Genomic DNA, 18471 nt, shown 5'->3' with positions numbered 1-18471 from the left:
AATAGTTCATTGCCCAAAATATTTTTTACGAAATGAATTAACAAATTGTCATAAATGGATATTCAATTCTTACCTATTATTTCCATACACTGTATAAATGGATCTCCAGAATATCCGGTAGGACAACTACATAATGGTATGTGATTATGTACGCGGCATTCTGCTCTGAATCCACATGAACCTTCGCATGGGTTAGTACATTTTTCTGCAATACATGCTTGATGTGATGGACAATCAGTATTTACAAGACATTCAGGGTGACAATTTGGTGGAATCCCTGTGTATCCTGGGCTACACGAACATGATGGATTGCCATTAACCGGACGACACTCGCTGTAGGGTCCGCAAGGATTAGGTTGGCATGGCTGTGTTTGCACTGGAGGTGGCGTATCAGGCAACTCATAGCACCTTGTAAATGGATCACCGCTGGTACCTATTGGGCAGCTACACAGTGGACTATGATTGATAACCTGGCAGTGAGCACCAATACCACAAGTTCCTCGGCAAGGATCAGCACATTTCATTCTATGGCAGGCGCGATCTGATGGGCATTCGCTACTAACAGTACATTCTGGTCTACAATCTGGAGGAGCACCTCTGTAGTCAGGAAGACATTCACAAGATGCTAATCCTCCATTTTCTCTGCAAATACTGTTAGGACCACAAGGCGATGGTTGACAGGGTCTACTGCGTTCTACTACTTCATTTATCTTACATTGCTCGAAAGGATTTCCAGAATAACCAGTTATACAAGCGCAAGAAGGAACGTGATTAATTACTGAGCATTCAGCATTTGCACCACAGATTCCAGGACATGGATTCGCACATTTGTTTCTTATACAAGCTTTGTCAGCAGAACAATCTGAACTCAATACACACTCGGGGCGGCAGCCTTCGTAAGGATTACCTTGATAGCCCTCCAAACATGAGCAAGAACCAGCACCGTCTCTTTGATTACAGATTGCGTTTGCGCCACAAGGTGATGGATCACATGGCTGTGCTACAATTTCTGTAAAATAAATGTAAAAAAAGATTATTTATTTTATACATTATTATCATCCAAAGTGCATGAAGAAAAAAAGATAATTACCTTCATGTGGTATACACTGCAAGAATGGATTGCCTGTATATTTTTCTCTACAAATACACGAGACCATGTGACTAACAACTATACAATCAGCGTTTATGCCACATGAACCAGGACATGGATCTATACATTTACTCATTACACAAGCTTGATTAGACGGACAGTCTGAATTAATTACACACTCTGGTCGGCAATTTGGTGGCTGACCAATATAATTATCGACACATCTACATTTCGGTTTTCCGTTTCTTTCGATGCAAAGAGAGTTTGGACCACAAGGCGAAGGATTACATATGTCCACTGGTTCCGGTGGTGTTTGTACAACATCATAACAGTTCTTAAATGGATCTCCAGTTTGTCCTGGATTACAACTGCAAATTGGGCTATGGTTGATCACTTCACATCTTGCTGAGACCCCACAAGCATTGATACACGGATTAATGCATTTTTGGTTGATACATGCTTTCGTAGATGGACATTCAGAACTAACAACACATTCCGGTTTACACATTGGAGGAGATCCCTGGAAGCCTTCAATGCAAGCACAGGCTGCTGTATTATTTGATGTCAGTCTGCATAAACTATTTGGTCCACAAATTGATGGATTACAAGGGTTTCTTGGAGCTGGTTTATCTTCTATAGGTTGACAATGTATAAACGGATTGCCTGTAAAGCCTGCGATGCATGAACATGTTGGTATGTGGTTTATAACATCACATTTAGTATTTTGACCACACACTCCAGGACAAGGATCACGGCATTTATTTCTAAAACAAGCTTTATCTCTTGGACATTCTTGACTTCCTGTACATTCAGGCCTGCATGATTCATATGGGTTTCCGGTGTAGTCTAATAAGCAAGTACATAAACCATTATCACATTGGGCGTTCGGACCACAAGGTGATGGATTACATGGATCTGATGGAATAGCAGTCGTCGGATCTAAAAAAAACACAACGGAAATGTTATAAATCTAAAATATTAAACTTTCTAAATAAATGTATTTGGGAACCACCTTGTAACTTACCTTCAGTTATAGCTAAGCATCTAGTGAAAGGATCACCAGTGTAGCCCTCGTTACAAACACATACTGCTACATGATTGAGAACATGGCAGTTGGCATCAATACCGCATGATCCTGGACATGGATCTTCACATTTCTGGCGAAGACACGCTAATGATGCGGGACATTCTGAATTGATAGTACATTCAGGTCTACAAGCAGGCGGTGATCCTGTATAGCCTGGTAAACACGAACAAGCTGGACCGGTAGCTAATAATTGACATCGGGAATTAGGTCCACATGGTGATGGTGTGCAAGATGGTGGACGTTCTGTGATTGGTTCAATCGCTAAAATAACATGAATTCTTATATTACTATCAGATAATTTATATTATAGATTTCATAAATGATATAAAAAAATATCTCAACTCACGATAGCATTGAGTGAATGGATCTCCTGTCATGCCTCCAGGACATGTACATATTGGGTTATGGTTTCTCACTAAACAGTGAGCTCGTAATCCACAAGTATTGGGGCAAGGATCGTCACACCTTTGATTTATGCAAGCTTTTGAAGTGTCGCATTCACTATTGACCACACATTCCGGTCTACATGAAGGCGGTAATCCTACGTAGTTAGGAAGGCAGGAACAAACTGCTTGCATATTTATTTGTTGGCATACACTATTTGGTCCACAAGGAGTAGGTTCGCATGGTGATTGTGGAGGAGCAGCTAAAAATAATTTTTAAAGTTTTAAAAACATCATAAAACCTACTTATTTAGAATATCACTGTGCTTTTATAAAATGAAAAATAAAATCTATAGATATAGAATTCATTTAACTTACGTGGTAAAACTATTCGCTTGCATTCAAAGAATGGATCTCCTGAATACCCTCTTGGACAAGTGCAAATAGGAACATGATTTTCAACAATGCATTGCGCCATTTGACCACACGTTCTTGGGCATGGATCAATACATTTAAATCTTATACATGCTAGGTTTGGCGAGCATTCATCGTTGTTTTCACATTCCCTACGGCAACCTTGAGGACTGTAAGGGTCCCCTTCATATCCTTCGGAGCAAACACACGCACCAGCTCCATTATGCTCACGGCATTCAGCATTTGGTCCACAAGGGGATGGAGAACATGGACTAGATGATGGTGTCACTGCCGATTCTATAAATATTTCATTTTGTTAATAGAAACAAAATTAGTCTTAACTAAAAGATTTATAAAAAAAAATAAACAACACATTTAATTTTTTACCTGGCATAACAATTTCAATGCAATTTGTGTAAGCATCTCCAGTATACCTATCCTGACAACTACAAACTGGTTTATGATAAACTGTCAAACATATAGCATTCACTCCGCAAGCTCCTTGACATGGGTTTTTACATCTCTCATTTATACATGCTGTATTGCTAGGACATTCAGCATCTATAGTACATTCTGGTCTACAATTTGGAACCCTTCCTATGTAATTAGGTAAACATGAACAAGCAGCCTGATCTCCAATAACTCGACATTCTGAATTTGGCCCACAAGGCGATGGCGAACAGGTAGTATTGGTAATTTTTCCTGAAACGATTAACAAAATACTTATAACAACAATTTAAAAGTATAGATAGTATTTAATTTAATTCAGTTTATAGCAATTTATTAATGTCGATTCATATCGATAAATAATTAATTATAATATACCTTCCAAATCACATCTTGTAAACGGATCACCGGTATATCCTGGTGTGCAACTACAAATTGGATTATGCGTTATGACTTGGCAACGAGCATTAAGGCCACAAGTGTTCGGGCAAGGATCAATGCATTTCTTGTTAACGCAGGCTTTGTCTTGAGGACATTCTGAACTGACAATGCATTCAGGGCGACATGATGGCGGTGTCCCAATATATCCATTATCACAAGTACAAACGCTATGCCCATTTACCACTCGACAGAGACTGTTTGGTCCGCAAGGTGAAGGCTGACAGGGATCAATGTTTACAACTTTAACTAAAACAAAAATCAAGAAACATTATTTCAAAGGTAAATAGGTAAACAGGAAAACAAAGTTCGTTGATAAATTAGTAGGTTATTATAACTTACTTTCTACTTCACATCTTACGAGCGGATTACCACTGTAACCAGTAAGGCACGTACAAATAGGTGAATGATTAACAGTTCTACATTCAGCATTAATGCCACAAGCTCCTGGGCATGGATCTTTACATCTATTGTTTGAACATGCCTTATTACGATCACAATCCGAATTTGATACACATTCAGGTCGACATCCCGTGTATGGGTCTCCGAAATATTCTGGTAAGCATGTACAAGAACCAATCCCATTTCTTTCTTTACATAATGCATTTGCCCCACATGGTGATGGATTGCAAGGATTTGGTGGCGGTTCTGACACACCTGTGAACATAATACATGTTTTGATTATATAAATTAAACTTAACATATTTGGGTGTGTGTAGTACGACTAATACACAATTTAAAACTTACGTTCTATTTCTGAGCATCCGCTAAATGGATCACCTGTATACCCTGGTATACAATTACATAACGCTACATGAGTTGCTACAGAACATTCAGCATTGAAACCACAAGAACCCGGACATGGATCTACACATCTTTCATTTTGGCATGCAAGATTACCAGGACACTCTGCATTGATAGAACATTCTGGTCTACAGTTTGGTGCAACACCTATATAATTTGGTAAGCATGAACATGCAGGCGCTTCTCCAACTACTTTACATTGTGAATAAGGACCGCACGGTGAAGGTACACATGGATTTCCTTTAGGCCCCATAGAGATAGGTTCTAAGAAAGAAAATAAGAGAAATTAAGAACATAGCACACATAATTTAAGAAAACAGAATAAAAAAAGAAAGTTCAATATAGAAATAGTCATAGAAAACAAAAGTGATTGAAAATACGAGTAGTGACTGGTTTTTACATAAAAAATAAAACTTTCATTGTGTATATTTGTTAACATTACAATTTTATTACATTGTTTTAATTTATAACAATAATACTCAATTTGAAATGTATTATATACTTGATGAAGTTTACCCTTACTTTTGTCTAAATGACATGTAACGAATGGATCGCCTGTGAAGCCAGCTTTACAGGTGCATATCGGATTATGGTTAATGGTTTGACACCTAGCATTGACTCCACACGTTCCAGGACATGGATCTTTACATTTCTGTCGTATACATGCTTGATGTTGTGGACAATCTGTGCTGATTACGCACTCTGGCCTACAAGTAGGTGGCAATCCACTATAACCGTCTTGACATGAACATACGCCATGCCCGTTTATTTCTTTGCATGTACTATAAGGTCCGCAAGGTGATGGCACGCATGGATTAACATCTGCTAGAGACGCTATAATAAACAACAACAGTGTTAATAACGTAAAATATGAAAAAAAAATGTACTTAAAGTTTGTGAATTCTACTAACGCTGTCGCTGTGGATGACATGAGCTAGCAGGATTTCCTTCGTAACCTTCAATACACAAACAAACTGGTGTATGATGGGCTACCGTACACTGAGCATTAATTCCACATGCTCCTTGACATGGATTAATACACTTGTTATTTGAACACGATTTATCTAGTGGACAATCGTTATTTGTTACGCATTCAGGGCGGCAGCCAAGGTAGGGATCTCCAAAATATCCTGGCTGGCATGTACAAGCACCAGCGTTATTTCTTTCTGTGCAAAGTGAATTAGGGCCGCATGGAGATGGATTACATGGATTTGTATCTTCGTCATTGGGTATAGTCACTAAAAACAAAACATAACTTTTATTATTGGATTTCTTTGACCATAAACGTATCAAATAAGTTATGTATAAAGATCAAGATTCTCACCAATAAAACGACAACCACTAAATGGATCACCAGTATAGCTCTCCCGGCAGTGACAAACAGCTTTATGATTAATGACGACACATTCAGCATTTGATCCACAAGATCCTTCGCATGGGCTTACACATTTTTCACGTATACATGCAAGATTGCTTGGACATTCTTCGTCATATATACATTCTGGGCGGCAATTAGGTGCTCTGCCAATATACCCTGGCTGGCATGAACAAGCAGGCGTTTCTCCTACTATGCGACATTGCGAATTTGGTCCACAAGGTGAAGGAACACATGGGTTGGCAGAAGGTCTAGGTTCCGGTCCTAAAATTATTTCTGTTTAGTATTTGTTAACAAAATTATTACTTTTATGTTAGATTTCATTAGTAATATTTAAAACTTACGTTTTTCAAAAGTGCATTGCACAAACGGATCTCCAATGTAATTTTGCGGGCAACTGCATAAAGCATTGTGATTTACTACAGTGCATTTGGCATTATTGCCACATGCTCCAATGCATGGGTCTACGCATTTTTGATTAATACACGCTTTATTTGGCATACATTCACTGCTGACCATACATTCTGGACGGCAAAATGGTGGTGATCCGAAATATTGCTCTTGGCATGAGCATATCGCATGTGAATCGCTTACGCGACATATACTGTAGGGGCCGCATGGCGAAGGAGAACACGGGTCAGTCGGAATATCGTTGTTCCCTAAAAAGTAAAATATTTTAAATGACTACATAGCTAAAACCTTATAGGTGTTATTTAAAATATTTGTTGATACATACTTATGTAACAAGATGTGAACGGATTTCCTTCATATCCAGGTAAACATGCGCACGATGGAGCATGATTATTGACGCGACATTCTGCATACATGCCACAGACTCCTGGGCATGGATCTTTACATTTGTTATTAACGCAAGCTTTGTCTTTGGGACAATCTGAATTTAATACGCATTCAGGTCGGCATTCAATATAAGGATCGCCATAATAATCAGGCAAACATGAACATGACCCAATGCCGTGTCTTTCTTTGCATACTGCATTCGCTCCACAAGGAGATAACGAACATGGACTGACTACTTGAGGTTCAATTGCTAAAAAGTAAAATATGTTTTTTAAGTAAGTTAGTCAAAAGGATTAAGTAAAACCACAACTATAATCTTATAAAGTTTCCACTTACGTGGCACGACTGAGCAGCCAGAGAAGGGATCTCCAGTATATCCATGATCACACGTACAAATTGGTACGTGCTTCACAACAGTACAAGTTGCATGAAATCCGCATGAACCAGGACAAGGGTCGCTACATATTTCTGATATACAAGCTAAATTTCCTGGACATTCGACATCTATGACGCATTCCGGTCTACAATTAGGAGGGCGACCCACGTAGTTGCGTAGACATGAACAAACTGGTACACCGTTTACTTCATTGCATTGAGAATTAGGACCACATGGACTGGGAATGCAACTATTTATAGGGATCATCGGTCCTGATAAATAATAAAAATAATCAATTTAGTCTCATAATTAGTTAAAGTCTTGAAAAATATAATAACGTATTAAATTAAATAAAACTTACTGTCGATGAAGCATTTAACAAATGGATCACCGGTATATCCGTTCAAACAACTGCAGATTGGGTTATGGTTTACAACTTGACATTGAGCGTCGATACCACACATTCCGGCACATGGGTCTTGACATTTTTGATTAATACACGCTTTGTCAGATCGACAATCAGAACTAACTATACATTCCGGTCGACAATTTGGTGGAGAACCGACACATATATCCAAACACGTACATACAGCATGCCCATTAAAGATACGACATTTGCTGTACGGTCCGCAAGGCGAAGGTTGACATGGATTCACAGGTTCTTGAAGAACTAAAGGTAATTTGAAAGGAGAAAGATAAGTATACAGAATAAATTAGAATAAGAAAAATAAATTGAAAGTATAGAAAGAAAGTCTTACTCGGAACAGGAGTACATGCATGAAGAGGATTTCCATTATATCCAGGCAAGCAAGAACATGATGGTGCGTGGTTTGTGACTCTACATTCAGCATTCTGTCCACAAGCGCCAGAACAAGGATCCACACATTTGTTATTGAAACAAGATCTATCCATAGCGCAATCAGTGTTCATGACACATTCTGGGCGGCAACCTAAGTACGGGTCGCCATAAAACTCATCTATACAAGTACATGAACCAGCACCATCTCTCTCACGACATATGGCGTTAGGTCCACATGGTGATGGATTACAAGGATGACGTGGCAGATCTTTTGGAACTGAAAATGATTTACAAATATCATGCTACTACAAGAATATAAAACAACATGCAAAATGTATACTAAACTACACGTACTAATATCGAGGTGCAGAATCTGGCATAAATAAGTAGAATACTCACCCTCAGTACGACTGCAACCAGCGAACGGATCTCCGGAGTAGCCGTCGTCGCAAGAGCATATTGGCTGGTGATTTTGCACTATACAGCGAGCGTTGAAACCGCAGGATCCAACACAGGGGTTGACACAAGAACCAGAGAGGCAGGCGAGTGCTAGAGGGCAGTCTTGATTGATGACACATTGTCGCCGACATGTTGGTGGGGCACCAAGCATGCCTGGTTCACAAGAGCAGGTTGCTCTACCATTGACGTTGCGACATGTAGAATACGGTCCACAGGGAGATGGAAGACATGGGTCAGGAGCTGGATACGAAATATCTGCACAAAAATACAATTTTGTGTAAACATAGTGATAGTGATGTTATCAAATATTTTACGAGGAATTATTTAATTAATCAGTTGCTTTCTCAAAAATATTTTTATTTGCATGGATTTCGATTTAGGACAGGAAGTATTTATCTATCATTCTTCCCGGAATCAAAAACATTTTATTTGTACTATGAGTATGCCCTACTCCCAGGTCCAATAATTCACCAAAACTGGTTTAACACTTTAGATATAATAATAAAGTAACGAAGTTTCAAGGTCCAAATCAATGCAGTAAAATTAACATATTACAAAAGTTTCAGTTTTTAAAGGTAGGTTAAACAATATCTATATAAACTCACTTTTTCGGAAACATCTGATGAAAGGATCGCCTTCAGGAAGATTTTCAGGGCAGGTGCAAATTGGATTATGACCGACCACATGGCATCTTGCATCCAAACCGCAGCTATGTACACAAGGATCTTTGCATTTGAGATTGATGCAAGCTTTGTTCGCTGGACAATCTGAATTCACAGCACATTCCGGGCGGCATGCGGGAGGCGCGCCTAAGAATCCGGGTTGGCAAACGCAAACAGGGCGATCACTAACGACGTTACATTCGCTGTTTGGTCCACATGGCGATGGTTCACAAGGATTCAATGGAGGATCTAAAAATAAACGTTAATCAGGCATTATATTAATTGCGTTTTTATGTAATGCTAATTAAATTGAATATTAAATTATAGCATGCGAAGTTTTAAGATTAATGTAAACTTACATGGAGGCTTATATTCTTCGCGACATGACGAAAACGGATTTCCTTCATAACCCTTGAAGCATGTACAAACAGGAACGTGATTGGTAACTGTACATTCAGCATTCACACCACATAGGTCTTTGCAGGGATCCCGACAGTGATTTGATAAACAGGCCAGATGATTAGGACAGTCAGAATTTATAGAACATTCAGGTCTACAACCACCTGCATAGGGATTTCCAATATTTGGTGGTATGCATGAACAGCGTGCAACATCATTTACAACAGTACATATTGTGTTTTCTCCGCAGGGCGATGGTTCACATGGTGTTTTAATGTCTACTATTGGTATTGCAACACATCCAACAAATGCGTCACCTTTGTACCCTTCCAGGCAACTACATAATGGTGTGTGGTTAACAACGTTACACTTTGCATTGTTTCCGCATGCATTTGTGCACGGGTCTACGCATTTTTCGTTGATACAAGCCTGGTGAGATGGACATTCTTGACTTATAACACATTCTGGTCTACAATAAGGTGGCGTTCCCGAATAATTGGGTCGACATGAGCAGACTGGTCGGTCAGATACGACCTCACACACTGAATTTGGTCCACATGGAGATGGTACACATGGATTTCTTTGAACAGGCTCGTCTGTAATTTCTGTACACGCTACGAATGGATCTCCGGTTCTTTTGGCGCCACAGCTACATATGGGATTATGATTTATTGTAATACATTCTGCGTTGACACCACAACTACCTTGGCATGGATTTGAACATCTTTGATTGACACATATTTCCGTTTGTTGACAGTCGGAATTGCTCACGCATTCAGGTTGACACATGGGCGCAACTCCTCGGTGTCCTGGTAAGCATGAACAGACTGCAAATCCAGAAGGTGATATAAGACAGCGACTGTACGGACCACATGGCGATGGATCACAAGTTGATAAAACAGGTGGAGTAATTGGTGTACTTTGACATCTAATGTAAGGATCTCCTGTGAATCCCGGTTCACAATAACAAACTGCGTGATGATTGACTGTTTTACATAATGCTCCCAAGCCACATACATTATGGCAGGGGTCTTCGCATTTGTTATTTAAACATGCTAAATCAGGAGAACAATCGCTATTTACAACGCACTCAGGACGACAAGACAAATATGGGTTTCCGAAGAAATTTGGTAAACATGTGCATGTTAGTGCACCATTTATTTCCTGGCAGATGGCATTATCTCCACACCGGACATTGTCACAGTTTTCTTGTTCCACAGCTGGAAGAAAAATATTAAATTAGCTCTTTGTAATCCGCAAGGTATAAACATTATACTAAACTTAAGTATAATATATTAAACTTACGATTTGTTGTTAGTTTACAAAGCTCGTAGGGATTTCCTTGGAATCCTTTGGGGCATCGGCAAATGGGATCATGATGATAAACCATACACTCTGCATCGATACCACAAGATCCTGGACAGGGGTCCACACATCTGTTTCTTAAACAAGCTTTATTGAATGCACAGTCTGAACTCAGTATGCATTCTGGTCTGCATGCAGGATTATTCACTGAGTCAGGGCCAACACAAGCGTCACAAATCGCAAACTGATTGCCGTAGGTATCACACGGTGCATTTGGGTCGCATGGGTTTGGTGAACATGGTTGACTTGTCGTGTTGTCTGGTGGTATTAGTATTGCTGTAAGGAAAAAAAGGTGGTAATAAATACAAACAATTATAAATATAACTACTGTGTTAAATGGGCAATCTTTATACTTACGTCGATAGATACATTGTGTCATCGGATCTCCGATGTATCCATCAGGACATAAACACGAAACAGTGTGGTCTGAACACAAACAAACTGCATTAATTCCGCAAATATTGTTCAAAGTGCATGGATCTTGGCATTTGTTATTTACGCAAGCTTCGTTAGATGGGCAGTCTGAATTCATCAAACATTGTGGTTTGCATTCAACTGTTGGATCTCCAAAGAAATCAGGAGGACAATGACATAATGCCTCATCCCCTACATCTTGACACATTGCATTAATTCCACACTCTACTTTATTACATGGTCTTATTGATTTTTGATCTTCCGGCGGTAAGCAGCAAATAAAAGGATTGCCTATAAGTCCATCTTCACAAGTGCAAACAGGACGATGTAATTCTACATGACATTTAGCATTTAAACCACATACTCCTGGGCATGGATCACGGCAGGTATATCCAATGCAAGCCTTATTTTTACTGCAGTCAGTGTCTACTTCACATTCCCTTGAATGACACCCGTTTACACCATATGGATCACCTGAGCTACCTTCAACGCATGTGCATACTGCTTGTCCATTATAGTTGGTATCACAAATGGCTTGAGGACCACAAGGATTTGGAGTGCAAGGACTACTTCTTGGTTGGCAGCCTGTATATGGATTCCCAATAAAATTAGTTTTACAGAAACACATTTCTGTGTTACTGCTCACATAACAATCTGCGTTAGGTCCACAAGGCCCTGGTTGGCATAGAATGGCAGGAGGAAGATAACCTTTGTTACATGATTTATAAGGATTACCCACTGTACTATCTGGACAATAACAAGCGGGAGTTCTGTTGGGATCACAACGTGCTCCGATACCACAAGTATTTGGCTCACAAGGGTTTCGTGCTTCAATACAACCTCGAACTGTGTTGGGACTCTCTATGTATCCATCTAAACAAGTACATTTAGCAAATCCATTCGATAATACAGTGCATTGAGTGTTAGGGCCACACGGAGATGGGTTACATGGGTTGCTTGGAAGTCTACATGGCTCTGCAGGTGGATTCCCTTCGTAATTTGGCAAACAGAAACACGCCGGGCGGTTATCTATTAATCGACATCCAGAGTAGGGTCCGCACGGGTTTGGTTCACATTCATTTCCTTCTGGAACTGAAATATTACATCATATATAAATGATCTAGTTCTAGGGTCTATATTAAGGTCGAGTTTATTTAATAGCGAAACTTAGGGCGGGTTGCTAAGTTATGTATATGTTTAGTGCAATTTTTTTTGCGTTAATATTAATAATTAGTTATATCTTTTAAATTCTTATAATTAAAATAAAAGGCCTGTGCTTCGTGCCAAAACATTCCAAGATACGTTTTCTACTTACTGCAGTTTTTAAAGGGATTTCCTGTTAGTCCTTTAGGACAATAGCAAATCGGATTCCCACTATCACTTTCACACAAAGCATTAATTCCACATGGGTTTGGGATACAAGGGTTTCTCGGTGGTTCACAACCAAGTGTTGGATTTCCGTTATAGCCTGGGAGGCATTTGCATGTAGCGCGATGATTCAATACGTCACAAATTGCATTTGCGCCACAACGGCATGGAGAGCCGCATTTACCATTTATACAAGCCTCCGAATTTGCACATTCATTGTCAGTTCTGCAACCTTGGACTGCAAAATAAAATAAACATAGAATCCATTGTTACAGGCCTTTACTGGATTGTAAAAAATATTATGTACTGTATAAACACTATTATAAATTAATTAAATATAATGATTATTATGTACCTTGATAGCATTCTAGGAACGGATTTCCAGTATATCCAGCGTAGCATTTGCATTCAATTCCATGTTTAGCAGGAATACACTCTGCGTTGTCTCCGCATTTGTTCATTGTGCATGGGTTTATACATACTCTGTTCAGTCTATCGCACAACAACTCAGGTGGACAGTCTTCATTATATTGACATACTGACTTATTATCATTAACTATAAAAAAAATACTCTTAAGTTAGTTTTCTGAGCACATTCTTAACTATAATTACCTTGTATTCCAAGTTGTATGTATAAATTCTTACCTGGCACGCAGCCGACGTACCCGTTCCCTTGGTATCCTTCAACGCAGCTACAATCCGAGCCATGATTTGTGTTTATACAGACAGCGTTTTGTGCGCAGGGATTGTGTATAGCACATGGGTGCTGACATGCATTATTTATACAAGCTTCAGTCAATTGACAATCTTCATTTCGAGTGCAACCAACTGGGTGGTAAAATATAAATATACATTATAGAAACCACTTACTCAAATAAAAAAGTGTTAAAAAAATTTACAACCAAATTATTTTGAATTCTTCATTTATCTAATCTTTAAGGGAACTTGATTTTTAAATAATTTATTATTTACAATTTATTACAAATGCCATAACCAATTAAATTACAAATTAGTATTTTAAATTAATATTAACTGCTTTATATTTACTTAGTCATTAAGTCATTCAAATGAACGTGGAATATCTATTAGTTATATTATAGTTAGGTGTGAGCTTACTTTTTTTAGGAGAACATTTAACAGCCGGATCTCCATCATATCCAGCGGGACATGAGCACATAGGCCTTTGCAGTACTGGCTGACAGTTGGCTCCAGTACCACACATGTTAAATTCACAAGGGTTTTGACATATTCCCATAAAACAGGCTTCACTCTCTATACAGTCCCGATCAGATTGACAAGGTTCTGGTGCTTTAGGTGTCCCAGGTGATTCTAGTATGTTAATGTTACAATGATATTAGTATGTTAGGATTAAAAGTACAAAATACTTATATACAATTAGGTACTTCTTAGTAGGTTCAAATACAACATACAATCAGATTAGACATTTTTTGTACATACATTTGTCCGATAAAACAACCATGAAAAATACACTAAAATATTTAAATCGAATCTATATTTTTGATATAAAAAACTTGAAATTAACGGAACCTGGTACGCAAAATATTTATTGTAGCATACCTCTTCTACAGAAGTCCCCAGCTTCATGATCGCACACACATACAGCGGCGTGGTCGACTACTTTACAGGGTGTGCTTATTGTACATGGACTTGGCGCCACCTCGCACGGATTCTGGCATACTCCATTCAAGCAGGCTTTATCCAGCGGGCAGTGCGAATTAATATCACACCTTTTGTTATGTATGTCAGTCTTTAAATTTGTCTCAGTCGAAGTCAAGTCAGGTGTAGTTGTCGATTCAGTCCAAGCGAAAATATCAACATCTTTACTACGAGAAGACAAATTATCCGTAGACGTGCTAACATTAGGTACATTAACAGAGTGATTACTAGTTGGTGTGCTATCAACGTTTGTTGTAGAAACTTTTATATTTAAGTCAGTAGTACTGGAAGTCGAAAAGTTTTCATTTACACGAAATTCCGTCACAATAGAAGTAAGTTCCGTTGTTTTTTCATTATTATCGTGATCATATTTCGATGAGGTTTCTAAAGTTCTTTCTACTGTTACAGATGAAGTTATCATTTCTTTTATATTTCTAGTAATTAAATCTGTGTTAATTAAATCACTTTCCGTTATAGTTACTGCATTTTCATTTTCAGTAGTCATTATCGTACCATCGACTTGGCTTGTGGTTGATTTAATACTCATCTCTGTGGTACTAATAGAATCTCGCCCAGGTAAAGAAATAGGTACTATTATTGGAGTTGTTATAGTTTGCGCAGTGTCAGTTGTAATTTTCTCATATGTAGTTGATATGCTATTTTCTAAATTAACAGTGGAAGTTATAGAAGGCCCATTATTTTCATCAGTTTTGTCAGTGTCACTTGTATTTTCAATGTAAGTATCTGTTGTAGGTATTTGTGTGCTTGTTTCTGTAATATTTATATCACTAACAGTAACAAATTTGGTAACTGATATTAAACTCTCTGTGGGCTTTTCTTCAGTTTCAGTATTATTCATGCTATCATTTTCTATAGCATCTTTATCGATGAAAGGTGTATTTGTGCCTACTTCTGAAGTCATAGTAGTAATCTGAATGTCATTTGTACTAGCTTTACTTAAAAGTACTTCTCTGTCTGTCATTGTTGTTGTTTCTACTTGTTCTTTGTCAGTTATTATTTGACTATAATTTTCCTGAATGCTGGATAGTTCTATTTCTGCTGTTGTAGTAAGTTCACTTACCGGGACCATTTCTACAGTACTAAGCTTTTTTATTTCGTTTTCTTTATTTAAATCGTAAGGTAATGTAGATGTTTCTGTACTTATATCGATCACTATTTTGCTAGTTATTTTTTGTGTGCTCTTATCTTCAAATATCGTATTGGTGCTTGCATTGGGAAGTACAAAAGTAGTAGTATTATTTAACTCATCAGTTGTAATACTTTCAGACAGATTTCTGCTGTCACTTTTCGTTACATCGACAGTTACTGTAACTGCTTCAGTAACAATGTATTGATTAGTTATAGTGTTTTCATCATTACTACCGGTACTAGTACTTTGTATATTACCATCATGTTTAGAATATAATTGCGTGGTAGCGTAAGACGTTGTTTCGAAATATTCTGTAGTTTTTCCATATGTATCGGTAATTCCCTCACTGTAAGCAGTGGATTTATCAGGTTTAGAAATTTCAGATGTACTTTCTATTTTGTGTGGTTCTTCATAAGTATTTGTCACATATTTTGTTATGAAATCTGTAGACCTGTCATAAATTTTACTGGTTCCTTGTGTTTCCTCCGTTGTAAATGCAGGTAATGTTGTAATTGCATTCTCTACAGTAGATTCAACATTATTTTCAGCTGTATTTACATTATCTGTATTTGTTAGAGGCAAAACAGTCTCGGTAACATGTGACGTATTATCAAGCTTTGTCTCATCATGATCCGGTATTGTACCTGACTTTGAAATAATTACAGTAGTAGGAATTTCAGCAGACTTTTCTGTGGTTTGTGTTGGAATATCACTGCTAGGTAAACTGGTGGTATCTAAATATGAATCAACATCATTAGGGGATGTAGACTTACTTACACTATTTGTATATAGTTTAGAATTTGTTGTTTCCCCGCTAATGGTACTGGATTGGATTGTATCAGATATATCCGTAATAGTGCTCAATGCGTCACGTGTGTTACTTTCTGCATTAGTAACATCTGACATGGTCATTGTGTGATCTGATGTTGAAATAGGATTATTTGTTGTTGTTTTATGTAAAGAAGTGGTATATTTAAGACTAACATCAAAATCTGTTTGTTTATTGGAAACAATTTCTGTCATTGCACTAGGCAATAAATTTTTAGTTTTTTCAGTTTGCATGGTACTACTTTCTGATTCAGTGTTTGTTGTTTTTAAAATTTCTGTATGGTTTTTCGATACGTCATCTTCGACAGGTAATCTCGGAGGTGATATAGTGGTAGATTGCAATAAGTTTTTAGTTATTTCAGTTTGCATGGTACTAGTTTCTGATTCAGTTTTTGTTGTTTTTAAAATTTCTGTATGGTTTTTCGATACGTCATCTTCAACAGGTAAACTCGGAGGTGATATAGTGGTGGATTGTGTTTCCAAAGTATTGACTGAGTATTCTACACTCTCCGTTGTATAAACGTGATTTTTGTCATCTGTTACATCATATCCAGTTAAATAATTATCCGAAGTGATAGGCAAACTTGTACTACTAGTTGCCTCCATCGTAGAAATGTATTTTGTTTCGACTACATCACCATCAACTGAACTGGTGGTTGATGTCAATTTACTAGTTGTATAGCTATGAGTTTCTGAGTCATCATAACCATCAGTCTCTTTCGAGCTTTTCATTGTACTTTCTTCTAGTGTGGATGGATTAACCGTTTTAGTTTCATCATTGTTATCGGAAGTTTTCATAGTTGTAAATTGCTCATCAAATTTATTTGTTATCTGTTCTGAATTTATTGTAGACTCAGTTGAAATTATAACAACATTATCGATGTCGACTGATGCTGTGGAGCTTGATAAACTTTTAACAGTTTGTGTTTCAGATAACGATCCAGTGGTGTGGGTGAAACTTGTAGATATTTTATCTGTGTTGAGCAAGGTAATTTCTGTAAGGTAATCTGAAGGTGAAGTACCGACTTCAATTGTTTGTATTTGTTCGGTACTATAACTTATATCTGGTGATAGTTTATTATTTGTATCATCAGTGGTCATCAGCGTTTGTGTATCTTCACTGTTAAGAGTGATTGTGTCTAGCGTTGTCTTATACGCATTTTTCTGACTATTATTATCAATTGTAACTGGTGAAATAGTTGTTGTTGCTTCGGTCCTATTCGGGAGGTAGGACGTAGAAGTTGTTAATAAATTTTCGGTATTTCCAGTAAAACTTACGGTGTCTGTTGCGTAATCTATCGTTGCCTTTTGGGAAATTTCTTCAGTAGTTTTCTCAGTGGGTATTGTTCTCGTTGTACTTTTATCATATTGTGTAAAAGTAGTTTCTTCGCTACTGGTAACAGCAAATTCCGTTGATGTGATACCACCAGTTGATTGATCTAAAACATTAGATGTTATCGTTGCTCCATTTTCATCATTGGTTTCTAAATATTCAGTAGATTTTGCCCCAAAACCACCACTAGAAGTACTGTAAATGTCAGTAGTCTTCTTTGTTATTAATTCTTCTTGCGTGGTTGTAGTGTCCAATATTAGTGAAGTTTTAAAATTGTGTCCAGTGCTTTTTGTTTCCTCGGTACTTGATTTTACAATACCATAAGTCGTTTCTACATCACCACTATTTGATATTGTAGTACTTTCTATTTCGCTAGTTAAAGTTAACGATGAGTAGTTTGCTGTTGACATTTCATTTGAGTCTAATTGTGTGGTAAAGATTTTTTCTGTGTGATCCGTAGTTGAAATGTGGCTGTTCATATCGGTTGTTTTGCCGAAATTATTTTTCTGATAAGTAACAGAAATATCTACTTTTTCTGGTGAATCTGTACTAGGCTTATATATTTGTGTTGTGGATTTTTCTGTTATCTCTTTAGATGTTGTATGATATGACATTATAATTTGAGTAAAATTATTCAACTGCCTTTGATTTTCGGGTGTTTTTGTATTCTTACTATCATTTGAAGATAAAAACGTATCATTTACTTCATTGTGCTTTGTAATTGATGGTTTTGCGGTTGATTCAACATGAATAGTACTACCGCTATGTATAAGCTCATCGGAATCAAGAGTTGTATGAGGCCTAT

General features: G+C 37.7%; 1 protein-coding gene across 8 annotated transcripts in view; it reads right to left on the bottom strand.

Annotated features, from left to right (window-relative positions):
• Positions 1–18471, bottom strand: part of LOC114350564 (fibrillin-like protein dumpy) — a 99527-nt gene that overhangs the window by 43310 nt on the left and 37746 nt on the right. For 3 of the 8 annotated variants that reach the window (XM_028301410.1, XM_028301432.1, XM_028301454.1), the window contains 26 exons: positions 13795–14007; positions 13324–13506; positions 13034–13234; positions 12626–12916; positions 11254–12402; positions 10837–11172; positions 9492–10751; positions 9076–9381; positions 8411–8725; positions 7971–8288; positions 7574–7882; positions 7173–7484; positions 6775–7086; positions 6383–6697; positions 5988–6302; positions 5575–5901; positions 5186–5497; positions 4607–4927; positions 4202–4516; positions 3800–4108; positions 3362–3676; positions 2939–3271; positions 2524–2823; positions 2115–2438; positions 1091–2029; positions 74–1009 (listed from right to left, as the gene is read on the bottom strand). In XM_028301410.1, the coding sequence (XP_028157211.1) occupies positions 74–1009; positions 1091–2029; positions 2115–2438; positions 2524–2823; positions 2939–3271; positions 3362–3676; positions 3800–4108; positions 4202–4516; positions 4607–4927; positions 5186–5497; positions 5575–5901; positions 5988–6302; positions 6383–6697; positions 6775–7086; positions 7173–7484; positions 7574–7882; positions 7971–8288; positions 8411–8725; positions 9076–9381; positions 9492–10751; positions 10837–11172; positions 11254–12402; positions 12626–12916; positions 13034–13234; positions 13324–13506; positions 13795–14007 (10866 nt within the window). Of the gene's footprint in view, positions 1–73; positions 1010–1090; positions 2030–2114; positions 2439–2523; positions 2824–2938; positions 3272–3361; positions 3677–3799; positions 4109–4201; positions 4517–4606; positions 4928–5185; positions 5498–5574; positions 5902–5987; positions 6303–6382; positions 6698–6774; positions 7087–7172; positions 7485–7573; positions 7883–7970; positions 8289–8410; positions 8726–9075; positions 9382–9491; positions 10752–10836; positions 11173–11253; positions 12403–12625; positions 12917–13033; positions 13235–13323; positions 13507–13794; positions 14008–14256; positions 16125–18471 lie in introns of those variants that run through there. The other 5 variants (XM_028301416.1, XM_028301443.1, XM_028301426.1 and 2 more) reach the window with 5 other exon arrangements.

This window comes from Ostrinia furnacalis, unplaced genomic scaffold, assembly GCF_004193835.3.
Source record: "Ostrinia furnacalis isolate ACB-3 unplaced genomic scaffold, ASM419383v2 OfSCF0075, whole genome shotgun sequence".
Classification (NCBI taxonomy): Eukaryota; Metazoa; Arthropoda; class Insecta; order Lepidoptera; family Crambidae; genus Ostrinia; species Ostrinia furnacalis.
This window is presented reverse-complemented; position numbering and strand designations above follow the sequence as displayed.